This window comes from Schistocerca cancellata, chromosome 1 (assembly GCF_023864275.1).
Source record: "Schistocerca cancellata isolate TAMUIC-IGC-003103 chromosome 1, iqSchCanc2.1, whole genome shotgun sequence".
Classification (NCBI taxonomy): Eukaryota; Metazoa; Arthropoda; class Insecta; order Orthoptera; family Acrididae; genus Schistocerca; species Schistocerca cancellata.
The window spans coordinates 347,912,501-347,940,477 of record NC_064626.1 but is presented as its reverse complement, the minus strand read 5'-3'; the positions used below and the strand labels follow the sequence as shown (position 1 = coordinate 347,940,477).

Sequence of the window (27,977 nt, the reverse complement as noted above, 5' to 3'; positions counted from 1 at the left end):
TTCCACGCTGGTGGAACTGATCTGTAAGCCTCAAAGGAATAAGATATATTATTGTTTAAGACCAGTAGGTAGTGCGGTTATCTGTTTTTCCAATAAATACTTCAAGCTTCCAAAAAAAAAAACAAGCTGTTGCAGTGTTATTTTCCTATATTTACATACTTTTGTCAGATGTTTTTAAAGCTAATTACTAAAAAGTATTAAATATGTAACAAATCTACTTCCTAGAATGCACTTCAAGAGATTATTCCTTTCACTTTCTTTCCTGGTGTATTCACATTCATATGGTGTCACTGTACGCATTATTTGCATCTCTGCAAATCATGAAGTCTCAACAGGAACTGGCCAGTACTGGACAATATCATCCTTAAATGGTACAATACACTGTACAAGACATTAAGTGACCACTAATATTTTTAAAGCTCTGCCGAGCGCTTCAATATATTATGCAAATGGTCAATCCTGCTATCTGATGGTCAATATTATTATGCAATACTCAGTATCGTGCATAAAATATTGAGCATGTAAGGGCCACTAAAGGATACAGTTGCAGGTCCTTCTTGATAATGTTTCGACACAACTGTCTCTTAATCTTTTAAATGGGTATAATGGAAATACCTGTCACCACTCTGTTAATTCACAGATGGTTGGATGGATATATCTGTCCACTGCCTTCTGTGGCTAGTAGCTTGTGAAAATGACGAGTTACCGGTCTGCCATTGAAACTGTGGCACTAGTTGAGTTTTGTCCAATATATGGCAGCTCTCATCAGCAAACACAGCATATTTTGGGCTAGATATAACATTTTCCACTCAAGTGTGCATGGACGGTATGCATCTTGTGAAGCAGCTGCAAAAAGCGCACCTTTTTCGTCTGCCTTTACCGCCACATTAGTGAGCAGTCTTTTGTAATGGCAAAAAGAAGTCATTTATCAGATTCAGAGATAGAGCAGCTGCTTTTAGACAGTGATGGTAATGTCAGTGGCAGTTTTGAAAGTGTTCAAGATATGGATGTTGAGGCTAGTGAAGGTGACTTCGATTCAGAAACATCTGACGACAAAACACTACTGCAACAGATGGTACCTAGTGCATTTGTGTGTGCTAGTTCTGTTCGTGATCTATATTTCTTAGTGGCAGTAGTGGTACAGCGAGCATCTAAAACAATATAAATAAAAATGTCGTGTGGCTAGGGCCTCCCGTCGGGTAGACTGTTTGCCGGGTCAAGTCTTTCGATTTGACGCCACTACAGCGACTTGCGTATTGATAAAACAATATGATGTGATGAGTGGTTTTCTGTGTTTTATGCATGATGCTTTGTGCACAGATGAACAAGTGAACTTATATGCGCAACATTTCATAGCTCCTCATCACAATATAACAGCATGCTTCAGGGTACGCAGTTGGCAGGATACTACAAGGGATGAGGTAAAAACACATACTGGAATGCTCATCCTTGAAGGAATTATTCACAAATTAGAACACATGGTGTACTTTTCAAAGAGAGATTCAGTTGACACACCTTTCTTCAGGAAATTGATGAGTGAAAGGTGGTTTCATCTTTTACTGAAATACCTCCACTTTTGTGACACTAACTCACTTGATCCACTAGGTACTATAAGCAGAAAATTATTCAAAATTCAACCAAACTATTCAAAATTCACCCAAACTATTCAAAATTTACCCAAACTATCCAAAATTCACCCAAACTATTCAAAACCCACCCAACTATGGATTATCTGCAGCGTAAATATAGATCAGTACACATACCAGGCAGGAACATCACCGTTGAGAAAATGTTGTTGCTCTGGGAAGGATGACTTGGGCGGAGACAATTTATTCCATCGAAGCACAGCAGATTTAGCATCAAAATTTATGAACACTGTGAAAGCAGCTTCAGGTATTTATGGGACTTAATTGTTTACAATGGAAAGGACACTAATTATGTAGCCACTATCCAGTGGAAAAAATAACTTTCAAATTGTTCAGGAGCTTGCATGTGATCTACCGTATTTACTCGAATCTAAGCCGCACTCGAATCTAAGCCGCACCTGAAAAATGAGACTCGAAATAAAGGAAAAAAAATTTCCCGAATCTAAGCCGCACCTGCAATTTGAGACTCGAAATTCAAGGGGAGAGAAAAGTTGTAGGCCGCACCTCCAAATCGAAACAAAGTTGGTCCATTGTAATATGAGACACAATTTAGGCCGAATGAATGACGATACAGCTACAGTAGTTTGGTTCGAGTCGTAAGCTTAGCAGTTAAGCTTTACCACGTAGCTATTGCTATGCGTCAGGCGCTCCGTCCGTATTTATACGGATGCCCTTCCTTTTTCACGTGCTTCGTCTGGTTTGAATCGATTGCTTATTTTGCTTTGATCTGATAAGTGCCGTTTTCTTTGTTATAGGTGTTTGCTTCAATCTTAAGCTGAAAATGCATTACTGCACTGTGTCACGCATTGTTTGTCGCATTCTGATAGTGCGTGTTTACGGCCTGTCGCGGCTCGCGGCATGGCTTGCTTTTGTGCGCGCTACAGCCGTGTACAATTAAAAAAAAAAGGAATCGTCTCATTAGTGAAACAATGGCAAGAGACTGCTATTTGTTGTTACTTACACTGCTGCTTTCTTTGATAATGATCAACAAGAATCAAATAATAGACTGTGTATGATAGAACATGTTCTGAACGAGAGTTGGGCGAAAATTTTTCTCTGTTTGAAAAGCTTTGCGGCCGCTTCTTTATTACATCAAATTCTGCACAGAAATTAGAGTCATCTTAGATTTCTGACTGTATCACTATTAGGCATAAGAATAATACGAATATAAACATGACATGATACGTACATTCTTCCGCGTTTGCTGTTGTCTCACTCTAGTTTCGTAGTTTATTTGGCAGACAGGATTTAAATGAGATAGCAGCAAACATGAAAGAATACATGGCAAAATGTTTATATTCGTATTATTCTTATGGTGAAGAGAATACTGTATATGATTCAAATTTCATCAGGTTCCTACTAGCAACCATCTCTTCTCACAGATAGGAAAAAATTCAGAACGTAGAGTTGGCCATATTGACAAACATCCCAAACAGTCCTGCCAGTCAGATCTTCGTAGTACACTGAAATTGTGCTACATTCGAAGATGAACAATACGGAATTTGTATTTACTTCTTTGGATAATGTATGAAAATGCATTGGTCGAAACTCGCGGCGGAGAAAAAAAGCTCGTCTTCAACTTTGTTTTTTAATTTATTTACTTGTAACGCCGGAAATGCATAATCTCCTATTTCCATTTATTGTACTATAAATTTGTTTTCCTTATTTTTGTTACCTGAATATATAACATTTCCGTGTCTTCGTATATTGTAATTGTTTTACTATTTGTATATATATATTTATGCATTTATGTCGATGTATAATTGGTTTGTTTCGTAAATATTATTTGTATTTTTACGCTGGGTCTTGCCTAGGGAAAACTGCTATCGAACGATTACATCGATAGGTCGTGTGAAGAACGAAAGTGTTTAGGATCTTTGGTAGTGTTAACTCTGCCGCGTGGAGCACGGGCTGAGCAGAGAGGGAGTCTGGCTGGAGTAGCGAGTGGAGCAGGTGTGTTGTGTAAAGCTCCCGCGAGTTGCCGCGCTTTCGGGGTTTGGCAGCATGTAATTGCGCTCGACTTGCGATGATAGTTTCTGACATGGTGTCGCGGACGGGAAGCATTAGCTGGCGCACATCAAGAGCCCGTTTCACCTGGTGACCGTGTCGAGAAGAAGGCGCGCCAACACCCAGCTTCTGCAACAGCGACGGCCGACAATGAGTGACTGTCGCCACCTCCTCGATCGACGGCTTCAAACAACCAACAAGGAAGACTGGAAGCAAGTAAAGTTTTAGAACTGTATGGCAGACCTCAGCTTTTCAAACTGTACCATTTTCGTAACTATAATTACAACAACTTAGCATGAACCTTTGTTGCTCATTGTCCCAATTGCATTGCCAAGCAGGGTCCCTTCCTTTTCCGGAGTCCGCCACTTGTGGTCTCGCGGTAGCGTTCTCGCTTCCCGAGCACGGGGTCCCGGGTTCGATTCCCGGCGGGGTCAGGGATTTTCACCTGCCTCGAGATGACTGGGTGTTTGTGTTGTCCTCATCATTTCATCATCATCCAGGAAAGTGGCGAAATTGGACTGCGCAAAGGTTGGGAAATTGTACGGGCGCTGATAATCGCGCTGTTGAGCGCCCCACAAACCAAACATCATCATCATCATCATCATCCTTTTCCGGAATGAACCCGAGTGTCGTTGAAATTCAAACGCCAGCATTAAAGTAATGTTATAGCATTCCACTGCTTAAATTTCAAAGTTCAGTTAAAGTATTCATAGCTGGCTACAATATTTAGATTGCACAAGCACGAATTAAGAGTGCGAGTTTTGTTACCGTATTTTAGCATACCTGTGACTGCAGCTCAGCTTGGTACGTACTAAATTTTACTATTGTTAATTGTTCAGAATCATTTAATTCAAGTTCAAAGTTAAATCTCTTCTTTCTAAATTGCGTAGATTCAAGTAGCTTTTGAAATGATTGTTGAGGTAGTCCAAGACTAACCGTATTTTACTGAATTTCGATGTGCTTCAGAAAGAAAGCTCACTATTAACTTCAGTCACTAAATTAACTTTCGATTTTCCGGTTTTATTAATTCTTTTGCTAAATTAAGTCAGGGTGTAGCGAAATTTATTACTTCTGACAAACTTTCGGTTTTCACACTACACTTGTCAACCTTAAGTTGCCACGCTTCTAGTGCTAATTATATGTGTAATAACCTTTCTTTTTCAGTTACTATAGTAATTGTCCTTAGGACTGGCGACCGTAATTTCCCCCAAAAACTCAAATACCTAATTACCGCTAGTTAATTGTTAACGTAACGGCTGCACATTTACTTTCTTTATTAACTTTACCCCTTTTCAAAATTAATTTCCACCAGTTTCATTAGCACTTTTCCTTTCAGTTAGATGTAACCCTTTCCTCCCTCTTTACCGACAGATTAACTTCGGTGACGATTGCTTTTCCCAAATTTCCATTAGGTACACGCGGTTTAATTTTTCACTGTCATGAAGGTCGGTAAGTGAGGGAAAGGTTACATACTGACGCAGAGATTTTGGCGCCAGTATTCATCTTTGTGCCTACAAAGCATGCATGCATAGCGCTACATATATTCGACGGCAGAAGTTAGTTGTGGCGGCATGTACCATCATTTTTCATAACTTCCACTTGCTTTGCACTCGATTCTAAGCCGCAGGCGGTTTTTTGGATTACGAAAACCGGAAAAAAAGTGCGGCTTAGATTCGAGTAAATACGGTACTCAAGAAAGGTTACTGCATATATCTTGACAAGTGGTGCACCAATCCAGATTTGGTGACAAACTAACCAGCAACAATACCGACGTTGTCGGCAAAATGTTGCAAGACAGGGACAGGTTCCTTGATTTCATCAAAAAGAAAACGCTGAGAAAAGGGGAGTATGTAACAAGGTATAGAGACAAATACATGGTAATGAAATGATATGCAAAAGAGGTGTTGTTAGGGTCAGCATCTTCCCTGATGATACATTTTTAAATGTAAACTCGAAGGAGGAACTTGTTCACCGATTACAAGAACAACATTGGAGGTGTGGATAGGTGTGATTCTCAGTTGCACGGCTACCAGATGGCCAGGAGCAGGCTGAAAAAATATTATCGCAAGTTTTCCACCAGTTGGAAATTGCTTGCTCTGTACAAGAAGCACAGTGGCAAACAAAACAGAATGAACTTCACCATTAGTCTTGGCGAACAACTGGCCATATCTTTGCCACATCAGTACCATGCACACCTACAACACTGAAAGCAACACACCTTACAGCCAAGCATTTTACAGACCTTCTGCCACCCACAACAAAGAAGAGACAAACATGGAGGTGTGTGGTGTGCACGAGAAAAGCCCTTCATGAACAGACTTCATACTGGAATGCAGAATGAAAATTTCCTTGTGTGCAGCACCTTGCCTTAAAATGTTTCACACTGAAAATAACTTATAATATTATGGGGAGGGGAGGGAGGGGGAAGGGGGGGGGGGAAGATGACTGCCAGAATATATTTTATTCATTCTCATCCAATATCAATTTATACTGTGGTGGTTACATGTTGCTATTCAAGGTAGCAACATGCCCCACTTCCTTCCTACTGTGCAAACAAAAGATGGGTCATGTAGAAACCTTAATTTATGGTAACAGTGCTACAGGAAAGACCAACTACTGTGTGCACATTTTTTATTTATGATCAGATACAAAATGTAAATGTAACCACCACAAGGCATGACAGATGGCTAGTGTTTTAAAGGTGGGAAGGAGCCATTTACAGTCTGACGTTGCGACTTGGGGTGTCACGGATGTCAATATAGAAAAGAGGTCGGAATGACGACTGCTGTTGTTCGAAAAAACAAAAAAGGAAGAAGATTGTATGGAATTAATGAATGAGTTAATTAATTAATTCTTGACCTTGGGATACTAGCAATCTGATTGAACACAAGGTTATTTATTAAGAGCTTAAATGTAAATGTTTAATTGATATGTTGAAAGTGTTATGGGGACTGTTAAATACAGAAGGATTTTGAGATGAACTCGTTATGCGATTCATAGCTAGTGGGTAGTAAACATAATTTTCCATTGTCACAGCGCTTTCCTGAAGGTGGTGAAGAAGTTCGATATAGCTACGAGTGGCACTTCATACTAGGACCAAAACTTCAAGGAGTGACATGAGTGCAGAAAGAGAAGATTTAAATGTAAAGGTAATTATGAACAGATGACTCACTGACAATGTTCATGGAATTGGCACCCTGATTAAATCCTCTCCAGCAACAAATACCAGTGACTCACTGACAATGTTCATGGAATTGGCACCCTGATTAAATCCTCTCCAGCAACAAATACCAGTGGTAACATTAAAATACACAATTCTACATCTGCATCTACACCTACAATCCACAAACTAATGGATATTTTAAGGCTCATAGTATATCAGTATCACTTCTATCACGTCCTATTTCAAATACAGTTGGTACACATGAAAGATTGACAAACAACCCCTATCCATACACACACACACACACACACACACACACACACACACACACACACACACCATGTGATCCTAAATTTCTTTCATTTTAGCTTTAGCTTCATAACACCTACATGAGATGAATGTTGGAGCAAATAGTATCTTGACTTGCTCTGGAGCTTAGTTCTTGGAATTTTGTGAGTAAAGGTCTCCACAAAGCACAACACAAATCCTGTGACATACCCCGTTGAAACTCATAGGGTAATTCTGAGACATTCTTACTCTGAGCACACAAATTTGTGAGAAAGCATGGAGCTGTTCTTGTAGCCCTCTATCCAACTTAGTAAGGCTTCCAAGCAGACATAAAATTCTCCAGAATTGGTTGCATGATTGTTATCTGAGTGACATATTCTTTGCAATTTTATGAATAAATCAGACACCAGCATCTGCCTCCCTCAAGGTTACACAAATGTGGTCGTTTCACTTTAAATTGTTGCAGGTATATAGTCCTAGATACTTGAAGGTTTTAGCCGATTCCAAAGTACTGATTGCAACTTGCACATCCAAAAATCCTCGTATTGTCTGTCTATGCACATTACATTACATTTTATTTATTTATGTTGAGGGGCTGCTACCAATTGTCACAATAGATGCTGATCAATTGTGAATCTCTGAATTTTGTAAAAATTTCCTAATATATGTCGATTTCCTGTCCATGAAAATCTTCCAGAGTGAAAAACATACTCTCAAAGTGTGTGTGTGTGTGTGTGTGTGTGTGTGTGTGTGTGTGTGTGTGAGAGAGAGAGAGAGAGAGAGAGAGAGAGAGAGAGAGAGAGGAAGGGAGGGAGGGAGGGAGGGAGGGAGGGAGGGAGGGAGGGAGGGAGGGAGGGAGGGAGGGAGGGAGGGAGGGACGGGGGGGGGGCCTTTTCATAGCTGGCATATGGCATTATCAGGAGAAGCAGCTAGTAGCTGTGCACTGGAAACTACACAGTGGAGGGTGGGACAGAATGTGCATTTGTTATTCATGTCTGTACCATGTGCCATGACCTCCAATGCTAACAACATACAATATTTGGATTCCAATCACTGCAGTATTACAGTATGTGTCATTATTGTTACCAACACTTTCACTATTACTCCTACTTTATTGTTGTTCTATAGATTAATGACATATGGTACAGTTGTCAGATATACATCTTTGTTTCAGTGAAAGATAATACATCTCAAATTTACGAAATCGACTGAAATAAGTAAGAAATCTTTCTTCCATCACTTTAGCTACGATGTGATGTGTATTAAAATTCTTGTTTTGTGGGTATTTTTTCAATGTAGTCATGTGGAGTTTCATTCTGTTTAAATCTAAACTGTTAGGAGGTAATCTATGACCTTATGTTAATCTTCGGTTGAGAATTCCATAAACTTTAAATGTTTCACATGTTTCTTTATTACTCTAACATTATTACTAGTCATTTCCCTCTGCCTTTGGTATCATAAATGAACCATTTGCAGTGACTAGCTGCTGCCCTAAAGGGCTATCTCCTCTTTGAGTTGTTATCATGTTTTAGGAAAATTTTATATTCTCCATCTAAAGGCACACTTATCAAAATTGTTAATTTAGTTTTCCACATTTTTCCTGGAATGTTCCTTATTCAGCTTGGTAAATTTCCCTTGCCAATCCTAATGCCACCATTCCCAGTGTGTTTTAAGCAGTTCACAGACACATTTATAGCATGAGCAACCTGCAACTGAATGCTTTCACAATTAATGCACTCAGTTCCATTCTCCATTCTTCATGAAAATATACGCATCACCGAATAAAGCATGAAAATTTGTTTAATTTTTCCGAGTGGCATCAAACTAGATATGTAAATGTAGAGACCGACACTGTGGACATGAGTCAGCACTACTTCAATAACACAAAAGCAGTACATACCTACCACATACAAAGCTGTCACATCAATTTAATATTGTAACTCTTAAAACTCATGGACTACACAGTTATGATTCATTAGCATTTGCTCTTCATTAGAAGATACTGGTCTTCCCCATTTACTGGATAAACTATCAACTAATAGAGGACTGTTATCGCAATCAAACCCATTACATGAAGACATTCAATAAATGATTGGCAAAAGAGCTATATTGGTTGTACATGATGAAATACCTTGTCCATTCATGATGAACAAAAATTAAAATCAACTTAAAACCTTCTAGTATTGATTAAAACATCATTTGCTAAATTTAAAAGTATTCCTAAATTTCCATCATGTTCCAGATACCTTCCAAGTAAATAAATTGAACTCACCTGATTATACATTCCCCTATAATTAAAATTATGAGGTGGCGGAGGCAAATACATATTGTGCGGTGTTCCGTTATGTGGAGGTTCTATGAAAGTATAAACTGCTGGCTCCCCTCTCTTCATTGCCAATGCATTCAGCTCAACTGTGGGAGTGATATTACCTACAACAAATTTCAAATGCATTTTTTTAAAAAAATCACTGAAAATACTTTGACAAGAAAATCTTAAATATCATATGAAATCAAATGAAAAAAAGATAGTTGGAAAAAAGTAAGTAATTTGTTTATTATCTCAAAAGAAATTACCATAATTTTTAATACATTTATCCCACCATGAAACAAGACTGTCACTGCCTTCACGGAAAAAAGTTTGCAATTGCCTCTGCAAACATGACTGTATCCAGGCGTGCACCTCTTCATCCAAAGCACACCAATGACCACAAATGTCATTCTCCAGGGCTACAAAAATATGGAAATCGCACGGGGAAAGATTGGGACTGTATGGAAGATGTGTAAGTCTTCTTAGCAAACTTTTCACAGCTTAGCCAAAATAACTGGAATAACCTTGTCAACATGTGAGCTGGCATTATCCGGCACAGAACAATGCTGCCTGTCAACATTCTTTGGTATTTGGCTTTAATTTTTGCAGAGTGTTCACACTATCACCGTGCATTAGTTGTGGTGCTGTGTTCCAGAAAGTCAATGAACAGCGGGCCCTTGTAGTCAAAGAAAAGGTCATCATGGCTTTCCCAGAGCAGGCATGCCTGTTACGACTACACTGAAGATGTTTCACTTGGAAGCTGTTACACATCTTCCATACAGTCCCAATCTCTCCCATTGGATTTCCCTTTTTTGGAATCCCAAAGAAAGATGTTTTTGGCCATCAATTTGCTTCAGACAAAGAGGTGCACACCTATGTACAATCGTAGTTCTGTAGATCTTTTTTTTTTTAATTTATTTATTGTTCCGTGGGACCAAATTAAGGAGAAGTCTCCATGGTCGTGGAACGAGTCAAAACATGAAATTATAACACGATAGTAGATACAGATAAAATGAAATATAAGAAACATATTCAGGCGACAAGTCGTAAGTTTAAATAAAGGTAAGGTAATAATGCGTTTTTTGGGCACTGAAATCATATCTGATATCAGCTTATTTGTTCTATGCCTCCTGTACACAATTAAATAATTTATCAAACTTTACTAGCTGTACCTAATATCTACCCATGTGCAGCTTTGTTTGAAAAGTTTTTTTTATGGAAAATTTCATATTCCATTGCATATACACAAGAATTTTCTATGGATCACTCTGTATGAAACAGCTAGCAGCTGCAGATGCTATAGCTTCTTGTCCAGGCACTACAGTGATATAGCATGCATTCTTTAAAATGCAGACTGTAAACTGCCAAGCTGAGAAGCTCAGTTGGTTATCTTAAAATTATTGTACACATGAAAAAAAAAACTATCCTTATTACTGGAGTCTTTCATATTTTATGAAAGGAATTTTAAAGAGCAGAACACTTTATCCCACCAGGTGCCTGGAGAAATGTACACACCTACCAGAGATGTAGCAGACCATGCATGTGCAACACAGTAGTCACACATGTTTGGTTGACAATGCATTGGTAAATAGTTAACACGACACCATGTGATCATAATCTGTAAAGCAAATTCCAGTTACCATTGACAGTTTATCTCACACAGTTGTTCACAATTACGATTCATTTGAATTTGGAATTAATTCAATATCCATAACAATTAAAATTGAAATTTGCTTCTGCAAGATTGGTAAGTGTACACAAGGGATAAAAACCTGAATTAATATTCATTATGTTTCCTTCGCACGTGCCTGCTAATAAATCTGTATTCATACAGATTCCCAAGTTTCATAATTATGGAGAATCCAATTAATGTTCTGAATATTGCAAAGATAAAATATAAAGAATGTGGTAAGAAATCACAACCACTTACTTCTCCTGAAGATTTACATGTATGTTATTTGTTAGTTAATTTCTTGCACATTTATTCAAAATGATATTTACATTTCTTTAGGAACTGTGAAAATGTTTGTTACGAAGAATTTGGGAGCTTTTTATGTAGGAGCTTTTTCACTTGAGTCTCTGTGAATTACTAATTATTTTATTTTCTGGAAAAAAATAAATAAAAAGAAACAAAGAAAGAAAATCCTCTTTTGTCTTTGTAATATAGTCATTCATAAACAATTACCCCTGTATTTCTGTTATCTGCCCTAATGACCACTGTATTCTCTTTCTCTAGCTTTGCATTTGTCATCTTTGTTGCTTCACATATTATTTTAGTCTCAACTATGGTTCACTTGATATTTTGTTACTCATAATTGGGGTGATATTATGCTGTACACATTTATTTTGAAAGTACTTTCGCCATCCTTCAGTTTTATATTTTTTAAGTTAGTTAGACTGTCATTAAAGTGATGATGTCCTATACCAACCTCATTTTTTTACAGTACAGTATATCTGCCATTATTCGGAATGATATGGAGGAGAAGATGCACAAATAATCAAAAAATATGAATGACTAAGATATTTTCAAACAAGTATCCTCTGTCTGAAATTTTATTCAAGTCCCATGCATAGGTACTGTAGACCTGTTTATTTCTTAAAATAGTCTGTGATGTTTGTCTGTTTCTGAGAAGAATTGACACTTCGCCAGGCAGCATTTCAAATTTTTCTTACAGTAATAATGTCATTGAACTAAAAACCCCTCTGGCCACATAATCTAGAAGAGTACTGACACACTGCAATGTGGTACAATGACTGACACAGTCACTATCTTTATCCCCACTTTCTCATTCACCATCAGCATCATCAGATACGAAAATCCTTTCTTCAGGATGTGAAGTGGTGTTATCAAGCAATGGAAGAGCCTTCGGTGGCAATCCTTTCTCTTCTAGAAATTGTGGAACATGTTACTCATGAACCTTTGGTTGTATAATGCACAGGAAGATCCTCAGTTGTGATATCCTTGAACGCTCATTTTTTTCCCCAGTCACTAATAGTTTCAATTTGTGCTTCGCAGAAGCCTTAGCGGTGCACCGCCTTTGATTTCTTTGGAGGTGGTGAAGTCGCATGTTTCTACTGCTTACTTTGATGCTCACTTTCCGGTTCAAAATGGTTACACCATGTCTGGTCACGTGACTACATGTGATGCTCACTTTCCGGTTCAAAATGGTTACACCATGTTTGGTCATATGTGACAATATGTGATAGAAAGATGTATTCCTTCTCATGATAACATTGCAGGGGACTCAAAGACAGCAATATTCGAGTACTGCGCTGCTTGGCGGCCAGTTGGTGGGGAACCCACTGTGCACAGATTTTCTGAAAGTTCAAGTGTTGATGTATTATGGTGTGGGCGGTGCCCACGCTAATACCCAGTAACCGACAGATCTCACCCACGGTGATTTTGTGGTTGTCCAAGACTAAAGCAATCACTTTCGCAACCATTTCCGGTGTGATGACACAATGAGCCTGTCCAGGACGAGCACTCCTCGTTGTTCCTGCTTACTCGCCTGCATGTTCAGTAGTGGACAACAACTTGTGTGACCACCTTCTCTTCGATGTGAAACCATACTGGTGCTATGCAACATCGAACGGTGTGCACATGTCAGTCTCTTTACCAATAGATGGCGCCACCATATCCACAGTTACGTGGTGCCACCTTATGTGTACGGCAAAGGTAGATGCACTGACCAGGTTTCACTTGAATGAACCTCATAATTGGTTTCCCTTTTCCTAAGAGGTCTAAGATCGTCATTAAGGACCAAAAACAATCAACTGATGGCAATTTGTTTGTGATCACTGCAATTAAAGAAAGAAATATACATTATGGATGTTTTAAGCATGTTTATAAAGGCTTTACCATATTTTCAAATTTTATCATAACAATAATGCTGTATGACCCACTGGCCTGTTGCATGAACCACTGGCCTGTCGCAAGTCTTTCAAATGTCAGAGGCGATCAATATTCATAAAAATGTGGTAAGGAAAGTTCTGGCAGAAGTAAAGGAGACAACTCACCAGATAACGCGCACGCGCGCACGCACGCACGCGCGCACGCACGCACACACACGCACACACACACACACACACACACACACACACACACACACACACACACAGTGGCGGCTGAACACACTTCGTAGCACCACTTTGTGTGTGTGTGTGTGTGTGTGTGTGTGTGTGTGTGTGTGTGTGGACGCGCGCACACTCCAGCTCATTCGAGGATTCATCCAAGGGCTAGTAAAGTTTTCATTCTCCTTTAAGTGTCTGTTGACAACTCAGCACTTCTACAACCCTCAGACAGAGCAGCAGTATACCAACTTCTCAAGTTCTTTCTCTTCCCAAACAGAATTTCTATTACCTCCACACAAAAGAGAATAAAAAAATAGGTTTGATCAGCTGCAGTTCACTAGAGTATGTGTTGAATCATAAAATTTTTTTGTTCTTTTCTTTTTATACTCGTAAGCTACATGTAAACTGAAGGGGATATACACAACACCAAAGGTAAATTAACGGGTGGTTTTGCGGCAAGGATCATGTTTTGATACATCTGCATGAAACAAAAGAAGAAATAAGTTCTTCAATTTATTAATTCCTGCATCTTCGCATTTTGTTTCTATAAGTGGTAGATTGCAGATGTATGCTTGGATCCGTCGTACTCGCATTGTTAAAACATATGTATCTCAATCATACATGAAAAGTCTTATAAGAAGTTATTAGAAAGGTAAAATTAATTCACGTATGTGATATGTGCAGTCCTGTTGTTCATCATTTTGCCCAGTGCTGAGATCCTCCATCAGGAGGTTCAGAGTAGATAAAGAGGAATTTGCACGAATAGTGGAGGAGTGATACTGCATCGGCATTGTTATAATCAAGACTACACACAAAGCAAATTCATGTGAAGCAGTACGTAATGCAAATTATGAATGCTGACCTTGAATGTATTGATACTGAAGTCTGTTGATATTGGTATCAGTTGAAGTCACCCAGGATTGTATACAGATCCGTAAATTACCTTCCAATTTCTCTCAATTATTCTTCCCACACAATTTTTTTCCAATTATTCAAGCAGAAATTATTAATCAGTTTCCATTATCTCCCAACACACATACATTAAGCTATTCAAGTTCCAACAGCCTTTATCAACATTTAAATGATACAGAATAGCACATGTAAATATTCTGTAACACTTACTTTTTCCTGTTCTAATATTCCGAGAAGTTTTTGGCGGAGGATGCTTGTATTGTGTGTGCTGTAGGGCCTCACTTGCAGCTGAATGTTGTGCTTTTTTAATACTCGCACCCTCGGCTGAATACTCTTCATCACCTAGCTTTAATGTAACTGTAAAACGTTTTTTGTGGGGTGGTCCTTGTTCATTTGTCAGACGGTACTGGTGCTGAATCTAAAACAGCAAGGAAGAAAACAATATACAGTGCACAACAAAAACAAACATAACATTGACAAAGAAATTTTACATGTCTTTGGCAACTGTATGACTCCAGCTCATGTAGTTATAAATATATCAGTAACATGACCATGTAACAACTATAAAATGTTCTTGAACTGTATGTAAAATATATTCAATGCACAGCAAATTTTACAGACAGTTGAAGAATGTTGTGCATAGTATCTTCTGTATATCTGACTGCTACAGCCTGATAGATCTGCTGTGGCTGAGCACTGCATACAGACAAACATGGACGATAAAAAATGTCCAGCTTTTAACATCTGTTTCATCTTTCTGAGGTTTACTTTCCAGGGGAGCTACTGAAGTACATCTGATAACTGATTTAGTTATACTTGTTGATGGTTTTAACCTTAGGAAAATGTGGAATATATAACTGGTAATAGTTAAATGTAAGAGCTGACAGTACTGTCCCCCTCTTGACCAAAATTTGTGAATCAATGACCTTTAGACAGGATCGCTGTAGCATGTATCTATGCTCCCTGTGTGTTTTTTGTTTCACAAGGATTTCCCGTGATCTCATACACAAACTGCCTGTTGACTGCTGTCTCGGGTTCTTCAGCCGACGTTCGTCTGATGATTTTTCTGACGTTTCGCCAGCATGAGGGGCTGGCATTGTCAAAGCTTCACTCTCTATTGCTGGTGGTGGACTGAAGCCGAGCTTGCAGCCGCATCACATGCGGCAAAGTTCATGTTGGAATGACTGGACGATTGATCAACACCAGTATTACAGAACATAACTGACACTCCAGGTTGGGGCAGGTGCAGAAAACTGCTGTGGCAGAGCACACGCTGTGTGAGACTGACCACGTAGTAAAATTCGCCAACACGGAAGTTCTGGCTGTAGAGAAGAACTATCACACCTGCTTGTACAGAGAAGCTGCAGAAATACACACATGCGAGAACAGCTTCAACAAGAAAGAGGAAAGCCTCAAGGTAAAAGGATCCTGGCTTCCTGTACTGCAGCCAACAACCGTCGAAGGTAGCCAGAGGAGAACCGCACCGGAAATGACCACAGAGAAGCCCTCGGACATTGGGGCATCAGCTACACATAGTCTGTGGCTGCGAGCTCCGTTTCAGTCCACCACCAGCAATGGAGGGTGAAACTTTGACAATGCCAGCCACTTAAGCTGGCGAAACGTAAGAAAAATCGTCAGACAAATGTCGTCTGAAGAACCAGAGACAGAATGCAACAGGCAATTTGTCAACAAGTGGCCACGAAAGCCTTAACAATTTTGTATCTCATATGCAATCAACTTGTTCTACCAATATATAGGCGAATGGGAGCACTTCACTGTCAGTCTTTCAGATTCACTCCAAAGACTTCTGAATGTTGAACAGTGGAAATATTAGCAGCCCTCCCATAATTTTTTGCGTCCACAAACTTTCTTACTGCAGAAAATGTTACAGTAACAAGAATGGAAACTCATGAAGGCCTGTAGCCACATAACCCAATTCATTTTTGCCAAAATCCAAATCGCACAAATTGAGATTTATGTAGTATAACTGAACAAAACGAATTATCTGTAGAGAATTAAACCAATGAAACTGCCAGTTGGTCATGTGAGAATAAGCATTTTTGATATTTCCAAAAACTAAAAGTAACAAAGGAATCAAGAGAACCGAGTGCTTACATGTTAACAATTCTTTCACACACACACACACACACACACACACACACACACACACACAAAGTATCCACAGACAGTGGCGTATTTAACCAATCCACAGCAAACAATAATATGCATTCCTATAAATAGATGTATCTTTTTATTCATTCAATCTGTTGGCCTCACCTTGCATGACTAGTTCTCCTTTTGAAACATCCTGTCTGCAATTTTACTGACAGTGTCTTTATCAAAATATTTTTCTCAAAGCCTCAGAGGTGGAAGAATTAATATGGTAGTTCTTGTCAATAAATATTAAACTAATGTCAGAATTTTCTAATTCTTTTCTTTCCCATGCTTGCCAAATCAAACAATTTACTTGTCATTTCAGATGATCATTTCAATCTTGAGAAAGGCACTGCAAGGCCGCAATTGCCCAAAGAATAAAGAGGAACCTGCTGACATTGTTGGAATAAATGATGATATCATTGGAATATATGCCACGATGTTCAGATGCAGATGATTATAGAAAACTACATAGGCTGCTCATCTGCCAACCACAAATTAAATAAGTGTCATGGATCAGTTACAAACTGACACCCGTAAATTACTATCAAAATTAAGAGGGAATGAGCACTCAGTAAGAAAATAAAATGCCACCTTTTTTGCAATGCTTTATGAAGATAGGTCATTCCACAAATTCTTCCTATCTGAAAGGAAATAAGCCTTGAAGCAAACCAACAAGCTCTTGTGTGTCCACTTACAGCATCCTGGATGTTAACAACATGCACATTATGTAAAAAGTGAAGACCGTACACTTCGATGTAATTTTTCAGTTCACATTTCATTTTTATTAAACCTGATGGTCTCTTCTCAGGGTCAGTTAATAAAGGAAGGCAGATGATAAAATAAACACTGGCATTCCAGATGACCACACAGCTGTCCAAAATAATATCTTCCAACTGGAGTAAACAATCTTGCATTTGAGCTAATGACTATGTTAAAGGTGACTAAAGTGCCTTTCAATGATGGTCAAAATATATGTCAGGAGATGTTTATTTTGATGACTGCTGTGTACCCTTTATCATATTTTTCACATGTAACATTTCCACGACCACACAATTGTCCCTTTCAATTGGAGTAATAGAACATAGAACAGGACACATTGTCATAAAGTGTCCCCTAATGACCACTATGGATGTTGTAAGCACTATTGCATTTCTCTATAGGTTGTCATACACTACTTAATGAACCAATCTTCCCATGAAACTGCTGGAAATTAAGTATAACCAAGGCATAATGCATCTATAATAAAGCGCAAAACTAAAGGACAAAGGTAACTTTTGCATGATGAGACTGCCAAGTAACATAACTCAATTAAATTTGGATCATAAAGAGAAAGAACTGCTATGGTATAGTACAGAAGCTAACTGAAAGAAACGTACATAGAGATGAACTGAAATGATATACAAAAGACAATAATTACACTCATGTCACCATGATTTATGATGGACATAACAAAAGGTACGACATGATTCTTAACAGGATATGTGATCACCACAGACAGCAATGCATGCTCTGCAACATGCTCCCAAGCAGGCCACAAGGTTGGTAAGGAGTTCTTGAAGTAGGGCATTCCATTCCTCCAACAGTACAGTTGACAACTGCTGGATGGTTATTGGTGCATATGGACGTAATATGTCTCCCCAATACATCCTATACATGCCCCATGGTATTAAACTTCATGGAATGAGCAGGAAAGTCCAGTCACAGAATATTCTCTAGTTCCTAGAGGTCCTGCACCTGCATTCTTCCACCTGTGCTGTTTCAATGTGAATTGCGGTCATACACTGTCATCCATAAAAATTAAATCATGGCTGAATGCACCCCTAAAAAGACGCATATGTGGAAGAAGAAGTCTCACATTAACACTGACCACTGAGTGTACTAACCCCCCTCCCCTCCCAAAAGAAAAGACACATATGGGGAAGGAGAGCACTGTCAGAATAATGTTGATCAGTGAGTGTACCATGCTCAAAGATTTGGAGGTTAACACACACACACACACACACACACACACACACACACACACACACAACATTATTCCTCCCCACACCATAACACCTGGACCACCAAAACGATCATGTTCAAGAACATTTCTGGGTATATTACATACCCTCATACAGTGTGAGGTGGGAACACCACATCAACCTGCGCAGGTGAAGCAGCTCTTGGAGCAATAGAATATTTGGCGAATGGACTGCCCTGTCCATTCTCCCAATTTAAATCCCATCAAGTACATATGGGCTGCAATGGAAACATGTACTGCAGCACACGCACATGCACCTACGTCCATCCAGTAGTTGTCAACCATGCTCATGGAGTAATGGAATACTCTCCCACAAGAACTCCTTACCAACCCTGTAGTCAGCATGTGAGTACAATGCAGAGCATGCACTTCTGTCTGTGGTAATCACACACCCTATTAAGAACCATGTCCTGTCATTTGCAATGTTTAGGGGACCATCGTAAATTCCAGTGACTTCATTGTAATTATTGTCTTTGAATAAAAGTGTCATTTCTGTTCATCTCATTGTGTATTTCTTTCACTTACATTTCGCACTATACTGTAGCAGTTCTATGTGTGGCCCATATTTCACTGAGCTAAGCCTGTTGGCAAGACACACCATCCAGAAGTTACTCTCGTCCTTAAGTTCTGCACATCAGTGTAGATACATTATGTCTTGGACACTTTCCTGGATGTATAAACTACAGAGGGTGGCCAAAGCTTGACTGCAGTAAGTAAGCTGAAACGGAAGTAAGCTACAGTAGTTATGCAAAGACAAAGAGGCTTTTAGAGGATAGACTAGTGTGGAGTCTTCACACCGGAAACCACAATAATTACATCATAATCATTTCAAATAATTCTACGAAGGGCAGTGGAAAAGTCTTGTAAACTGACACAGTAAGTTGACAAGTTAAATAACTTTCATGCATATTTAGAGCTGTTCACACAAGCACTATATCTAACTTACCATTACTTGAATCAATCAGTACTGAGAGATTCAGAAATGAAAGAAACTGGGAATGAGTTTGGAACTAAAATTTTCCTAAAAGGCTTACAGTGATGTAGTACAGTCTGAAAAAATATATAGAGCTTGAATAACAAGGTCCATACCAGTGTACCATATTAGGGTGCTCAGAGCATTTCAGAAGCAAGCTTTAGCCTTGCTTGTGCTTCTACTCAAAGTCTATCTTGCTCTCTAGCTCACTGGGATCGCTGCAAAGAATATTGTTACACTATACGCCAATGTGTGTCATACCATCACATAATAGACACCTTTATTCTTTCCGAGTTTGCATTCTGAAGATCACATTAAAGTGACCAACTTCTCAATTTTTTTGTGGAAGTCAGCACTTCTTAACAAATAATAATAATAATAATAATAATAATAATAATAATAATAATGGCTTGTGACGAAGGCCTCCCATCGGGTAGACCGCTCACCTGGTGCAAGTCTCTCGATTTGATGCCACTTCGGCGACTTGTGCATCAATGGGGATGAAATGATGATGATTAGGACAACACAATACCCAGTCCCTGAGCGGAGAAAATCTCCGACCCAGCCGGGAATCGAACCCGGGCCCTTAGGATTGACAGTCTGTCGCGCTGACCACTCAGGGACTCTTAACAAATGAGCAGATGGGATGTTCATGATGTAAAGTGGTGTTCAAAAAATTCTATATTGACTTCACTACAACAATGTTCAAAAACAGACAACACTGCATCTACCATGGTCCAACTCATCTGCATCAGATATTGCCAACTCGTATCTTCAAAACAATGAAATGTGATACTGAACTCTCCACTATCAAAAACAACTGTCAAAAAGTGTTGTCTGTACAATAACATAGGCATACTGTTAGCCTGAAAATTAGTCACACCCAAATATGAAATGTACCCTTAATTTTTAGAGTGGGGTGGGGGAAGGGTAATAAGTGCCAAAAAACTGTTCATAATATGATCACTCAAAATCATAATTTTTTATGTTTTAATGTAGATAAATTACTTAGAAATACCAGGCCTCTAATCAGTCTTTGTGACAACTGTCAACTTTTTCACTACTGGCATTTGTTTACGGTGAAATCAGACACCAATTTTCTTCTTTCTTTTTTTTATAAAAAAAACACCTAATTTCTTTATTTTCCTACTATATAAGTATTTGGACTTCCCAGAAAAAAAAATGGTGCATAATTTTTGTAAAAAATCCATGAAAATGTGTTTTTAATATCTTTTTTAACGTTTACTTGACACATCATGATGTCTCGACATTCTTTCAGATTTGTATGCAACTCTGAGAAACAACATGCCCTAGAAGGCTGTGGCTTTTCTATGTTCTCTTTGAATTTGTTTACCACAGAATGCTTATGCTGATTATTGAACTTCTTTGTTCATGTGCTTGTAAATCTTTGAAAACAAAACAAATATTTCAATATTTGATAGTGTGCTGTGTTTATAAAGAAACTGTTGTGTGTTGTTGCTCTCATTTTAAATGATTAAACCGAAAGGCGTCTTCAAGAGATGCTAGAGCAAAGGAAAAGGTCCTACAGAGCTACACCGGTTGTGGATAGTAGTGAAACTGGGCGAAGTAATAGATGTAGTGGTGAGAAGAGTGTTGACATTCCTCCCACTCCACAAAAAACTGCAAAGCTCACTGTCTAGGAGATGCATTACCTATCCATGAAGATAAATATAATCATGGATTTGAATATTTTAACATCAATATTGAAAGACACTGTAGGATGCAAGTGATGTGGTGGAGATGTAGTGCTTTTTGCAAATGTGACTATCGGAAATGGATTAGTCTGTAAACTTAAAATCATATGCAAAAACCGTGGTGTTGATAGATCATTTCTAACTTCTACCAAATGCTGAGTAATGAACTATATGAAGCCAATGTGAGGTTATTTTATGGACTTAAGTGTATTGGGAAAGCTAGTAGTGGTGGTAGACTACTTTGTGCACCCTTGAATCTACCAAACCCTCCCACACAATATGAGAAGTATACTGTAATTATGGCAACTGCATATACTCTGTTGCAACAGAATCCACAAAAATTGTCGCTGTAGAAGCAGTCAAAGAGAATGTTAGTGTAAACGGTATTAGTGTAGCATTCCATGGGTCATGGCAAAAAAGGGCCATACTTCCAAAAGTGGATTTGCTACTGCAACAAGTGTTGAAACTGGAAAGGTCTCTGAAATTCTCACTACATATTGTCAAGGATGAACCTTAGTAGGTGATATTGAAGAGGAAAAAAAGAGTGTCTAAATGCCCTCATACACAAAGAACTAGGAAGGGTCAAGTGGTAGTATGGCAATAACATCAGCTATGGCTATATTTCATCATTCACAATCAGAGTACGGAGTTTGATATCTGAAATGTCTACGAGATGGAGGCTGTAAATCCTTAAACACTGTTTTAAAAAGCAAACCCAATGATGAACCTATTACAAAGCTTGAATGTGCAGGCCATGTAAAGAAAAGGAAGTGAATCCACCTTCGTCAGCTGAAAAAGAAACTTAGTGACACCAAATTTTCAGATAGGGAAAAGTATAAAATATGCTGGAAGGCTTACTGATGAATTTCAGGAATACTACAGCAAAACCATGAAAGAAAACACGATTTTGGGTGCATGAAAAGAGCGATGTGGGCAACATATTTTCACTGGCTGTCCACAGATACTAACCCAGAACATATCTTGTGCACGCCCACACGAGATACATGGTGTAAGTGTAGAAAAAGCAGAGGCAGCGGGCAAATTAGATGATTTCAAACATAAACATTCAGTACCTGAAGCAATAATGGAGGCCATTAACACTATTTCAGAGACTTGGCTAATCCTGACTTGCTAAAGAAATGTCTCCATGGTAAGAAATACAAACATTAACGAAGCATTTAACAATATTGTGTGGACTCAGATAGCAAAAAGATGTCTTTGTAGGCATAAAAGCTAAGATTAGGTGTGTGTGATGCAGTTATCTTCTTCAATGATGGGAATTCTGGAAGAATGTAAGTTCCAGAACAGCTGGGAATAAAAATTGGGCAGAATACAGCAAGAACATTAAAAGCCATGGATTGATTAAAGAGTGCAGAAGGCTCAAATCTCTGTTCAGCATACGACAAACGAGGCATGAAAGAAGAAGGAAGAATTTGATGAATAAGAAGGATCAGATTACAAAGCAGGCTGCTATTACCCTCTTTTCTTATTGTAGGAAGAAATGTGTGTTTCCACAGACTTACCGATTTAACTTGAATTTTCTCAAAACTAAATTTTCTGACAAAAGCCCCATTTTCTCAGGAACCAATAAATATATAAATATAAAAACTGAAGAAATTATTCATGTAGTGGTGGTGATTGTACAGATCTACAATCAGCATTTTGAGAGTCATATAATTGATGGTATCTCGTATAAATCAGAATTGTTTAAAAATACATAAATCAACAAAATAAAATAAAAACAAGCATATATTTTAAAAAATTGTATAAACTAAATACATTCAGACATTCAATTGGTAAAAATTTGGTACGGATATCTTCAACAGTTTTGGAAATAATGGGTTAAATATTCGCAACAATTTTCTTTTACCATGTCTGGTCTTACTTTAATTATTGTCAGTACTTTTGCTGCTCTCCTCCCAAAGCTGCTTGTTCTCAATATCATTGAGTACACTTCTTGGACTTTTTGATGACAGAATTTGATGACATTGTGGACCAAGAAGAAAAAATCCAATCATACATACAGCTCACAGGTGACTTTTATTGCCAGATGGAGTGAGTGTCTAATCCTCATCAAACATACTATCAGAATAATGTTTTAGATGGTTTGTTCACAAAGACATCAAAAGCACATTCAATTTTGTAGTCATACCACCAAGAATAATGAAATGGTGTGTGTTCAAAGCAGTCACTTTATTCTTCACTTTATACATAAAGTGGCCTTTAAAGGCATCAAACACTAGTGTAGCTCTCTTAAATGAACAGTGCACTCAGTCTGTGATCCCAATCATTATCTAGCAAGTCCGTAACTAATTCCCTTGTCATACTGCGTTTTCCTGGAAATGAATCATTAGACACTTGGGGATATTTTTCTTAAGCAACAATGTGCACTTCAGAATAATGGGAGAGAGGAGTGATAGTGGCAGCTTTCTACCTGTACAGTGATACTATTATCACATTGTTCTTAATTAGATATATTCTGCCCCTTTACAGACACTGTCACATTGCTCAGAATACCCCAGAAGCGAGATGTCTCATTGGTACTGGTGATCTGGTGTGGAAGGTGAGAGATGCTGCCACATTTGGATCACGTGTCTCTGGAAGTTGATGAGGTTTCTGGTAGTCTCTGTGCTAGTGAAGTACTTGTCAGATAGAGAGAACACATCCACACACACACCTGTGGTACCGACAGATACTCTCACAAAATTGTGTCTGCTATATTTAGGTCTTCACAGTTTCCAAGGCATTTACCTGGATTATCTGTTGAAAGAGGGAGCCTCCCTTTCCTTTTATGTTGTACAATGGAAACAAAACTAGCTTTAATTTCACGATTTTTCCCAGCTTTCAGCCCTCTCATAGGATTTCCTTGAAGAATCATCAGTTTGCAGCTTGTTTCCCAATGCAATCCAACACCTCACATTAGATTCAACTGAACTCTTGATTTTTGCTGTTTTCCTATTAATGTTCTTTTTGCATAGCAAACTGCTACAGATTTTAAATTTGCATTAGAGCTATGCCAAATTCTGAAGTTTGTCAATGATTATCTTTCAACACTATCACTCACTGATGTAGAGTAAACATTACACTTTTGTTGGTGAGAAAAATGTGCCTTTCTTTTCACGTTAAAAAAAAAAAAAAAAAAACTGAAATGCGAGTTTGATAGTGGCCACTAGCTAATGGAAACACCACCAATTGGAGATGGTCACACAGTTAATGTCATATACAATGATTAATTTCCAACACTAGAAATATTGTTGCTTCATATCCAACCAAGGAACGAGCACTACGATAGAAATTTTTATTATGAGAAAATTTTATTTGCAGAGTAATGCAGATAAACTCCATTCTAATTTGTTATGGGAGAATTTTGGGGAAAAATGTATCTTGCATTCAGGTTACCAACAGTTGGTTCCTTATGACAAAACACTCCAGTAAATTAATCAAGAGGTTTTTTTTTTTCTTTCTTTCTTTTTAGTTGCAATATGAGACATCTTAAGATGTCCTGATTTTATGCTATTCAAATGTGTCTTATTTTATCAAGCTGAAAGAGTATTCCTTCTGATGAACTATTACGAATTTGGTCAGCTGAAAAAAGACAGCTGAGGGTAAAGAGTAATGAAAATCACTTGGAAATATTACATGAAGTGTTGACAGTGGTGGTGATGATGTTTGGTTTGTGGGGCGCTCAACTGCGTGGTTATCAGCGCCCGTACAATTATCCAATCTTTGCTCACTCCAATTTCGGCACTTTCCTGGATGATGATGAAATGATGAGGACAACACAAACACCCAGTCATCTCGAGGCAGGTGAAAATCCCTGACCCCGCCGGGAATCGAACCCGGGACCCCGTGCTCGGGAAGCGAGAACGCTACCGCGAGACCACGAGCGGCGGACGAAGTGTTGACAGTGTAGTGCTGCTAAAGTTACCTAGTAACTTTTGTATGTTTTCACTGTTCCTAACATGAATTTCAACTTTTTCTTCACTGAGCTACTACAGTTTAAGCAGTGTGACCAAATAAATCTGGAATCCACTCTATACAAATCCAGTTTGTTTCCAACTTCACAGTGACAATTTCATAAAATCTACATGCAATCACTCCTGATGTACAATCAGAGGGTATGTGTAATGCAACATTCGCAAATCAATTTGGAAACAAAAAGTCTTCAGTAGCAAGCTGTGACTATCTTGCTAGTCTCTTTGTGCACTACAGGATGGAGAAAACAATTTAACCTTTTTCCCAGACACAAAATGATCAAATGGAATTATATCAGGCTTGTGTAGCAGTACATTGTTCCTACATAAAAATCAGTAAGTTTACTGTAAATTGAGTTCAGATCAAAACTGGCTTTTTGAACATGTATAGTTAAAGAACAAAGATTAAAATTCCTGCTCTTTGGAAGCAATGACACAGCACTATTGCATCCAAAAACACTACAGAAATTTGCACAAAGTTTTTCGTGGCTGTGGACTAACATTATGGAATACCTATACATGAATGGTTTAATTTGATTATGTCCACTCTTAGCCATTACAAGATGAGTCTTTGGTTCACAAAAATATACACGGTTGTGGTGGGGAGGAGGAGCACCCACAAAAATGAAAGAAAATGTGTGCAGTTTAAGCAAGAGTGGAAAGACAGGAATGGATGAAGTAGCTAAAGGAAAGAGAAAATACAAAAGGAGTTGAGCAGAAAGGAGAAGCCAAAAGGGAATGGGCAGATGAATCTTAACTGTGATCAAATTTTTAAGTAAATATCAGTTCTATCAAATTTTTTAATTATATATTTAGCACAAGATTTAAATGCACAGCTCCCAATACCACACTTTTGGTTAAATCATGCCAAAATCATCACCTAACTAATAAAAACACAAGCACTGCCTTACCTTGTTGAATCTTGCAAGTTCATTGACAAGACACATAGGGGTTTTCTCTTTCGTGTTTGCCAAGTTTGTTGACGTGGTTGTACTATTAGCAGAAGATGTAGCATTAGTGGTAGATGTTGACGGTGATGGTGATGTTGCTGTTGCTGTTGTTGCTGTGGCTGTGTTTGAGACCGTGATTGTGGATGTACAGTGAGTGCCAGATTGTGATGGTGCATGCTGCTGTCGCGTACTTTCTCCCTCATTCATCAGCATTACTAGAACAATGAAAAATAATTACTTCATTATTACAATTATTTTCAAAATGGAGGAAATAAAAACAGTCAACTTATCTCAATTTCCATATTTTGGACTACAATCCATGAAATGTGATGGTACTGAACTTGAAAGACTTATTTGGGCAGGAAAACATAGGTAATTCAACACTGTGAAATAAATAGAAATTAACAGCAAGGAATATCATGTTGCAATAATTTTCATATATCACCACATTCAAAAACAACAGTTTTCCATACTTATATACGACATACAGCAAATGGTATCAATACCACACTTTGTTAATGGTTCTACAACCCACTTTTAAATGACAAATATAGATGTAATACATATATAGATGTAATACATATATCACTCAACATGCGACTGGAAAATCATGCTGAGAGTAGTTAGCCATTTAAACCACATATTATATTCAGGAACTGATACTGGAGAAAATTTGAGCAAGGCTTGCTATTAAATAATTCACACAACAAATGAGGAAATTTTCCCTTTACAGTATTCTCTTGGTGTTAATTTGAGAATAGCATGGTTTAAAAATAAGAAAGCTTCGAATCACATACACAATTCCGCATTTAACTTTAAAACAACTATTATAATAAATCTAGTACCTATACATATTTGCCATAAAAATTATACCACTACCAGGCAATTATCTTTCAACATAAATCAATTACTAATGAAAAATGCAGAACAAGTGGAACCACACTGGTAACCAAACAACAGGTATGCAGAACACTACGCAGAAAACTTTCAGATTTATTTTGACTTAGTCAAAAGAAATAGTATTGTGGCTCACAGCAGCTTTAAATAACATGCTCTTGAGATTCATCAGATCAAAACACTATAAATAAAAATAGCTTCTTGGTAACACACTGCCATGTGGAGGAGATACAGCCCATATCTACATCCGAATGGGGGCGGAGACTTCATCCTCATTTCACTATACTCAAAGCAGAACACAGTGGTTTCATACTCACTCACTATTGCTAGTACTGTACAACTTCCTGCAGCTAAAAGAGGAATGTGGCTACTGTCAGTTTTTCATAAATATTTAAAAAGTGATAAATAAAAAAATGAAAATATATATTTCTTTTCCAAAAGTACATACATCCCTACTAACTGAATGCTGACTTCAAGTTTTTGCACAGGCAAATATAACTGCAACCTAAATGGCATCTTGCTAATAATACCACTAGGCTGTATGAATAAAAAATGAGAACATTCCCTGGAGAAGATTCTCAGAGCAAAAGAGCATTCTCTGATCAAGTTCTCAATTCCATATGAATAAAAAAAATTTGTAGCCTATTCTCTCGCCATGGAGTATTTTCTTCTCACTACCTCCCCTCCTCCTTGAGTAAGTTCCCAGCAAGAATACTGAAATAAAACCTCTTTGGTTCTCAGTCTGTGTACATCAATGTGCCAAAGAGTGTGTGTTGCGATTACATTTGTGAATAGAAACTGTGTGTTTTAGTCATGTTTGTGTGCAGGGATTAAAGACTCAGAATTTGCTTTTATTAATGCAGTAAAAGATTAACCAGTGATTATTAGCAAATCAC

The 27,977-nt window shown here is 38.1% G+C and overlaps 1 protein-coding gene across 2 annotated transcripts in view; it reads right to left on the bottom strand.

The window, feature by feature from the left end:
* The window catches only part of LOC126173680 (double-stranded RNA-binding protein Staufen homolog 2-like), a 253,555-nt gene that overhangs the window by 155,823 nt on the left and 69,755 nt on the right, over window positions 1-27,977 (bottom strand). For both annotated transcript variants that reach the window (XM_049920977.1, XM_049920976.1), the window contains exons 4-6: window positions 26,146-26,399; window positions 14,606-14,813; window positions 9,377-9,534 (exon numbers count right to left, since the gene is read on the bottom strand). In XM_049920977.1, coding sequence (XP_049776934.1) covers window positions 9,377-9,534; window positions 14,606-14,813; window positions 26,146-26,399 — 620 coding nt within the window. The remainder of the gene's footprint in view (window positions 1-9,376; window positions 9,535-14,605; window positions 14,814-26,145; window positions 26,400-27,977) is intronic.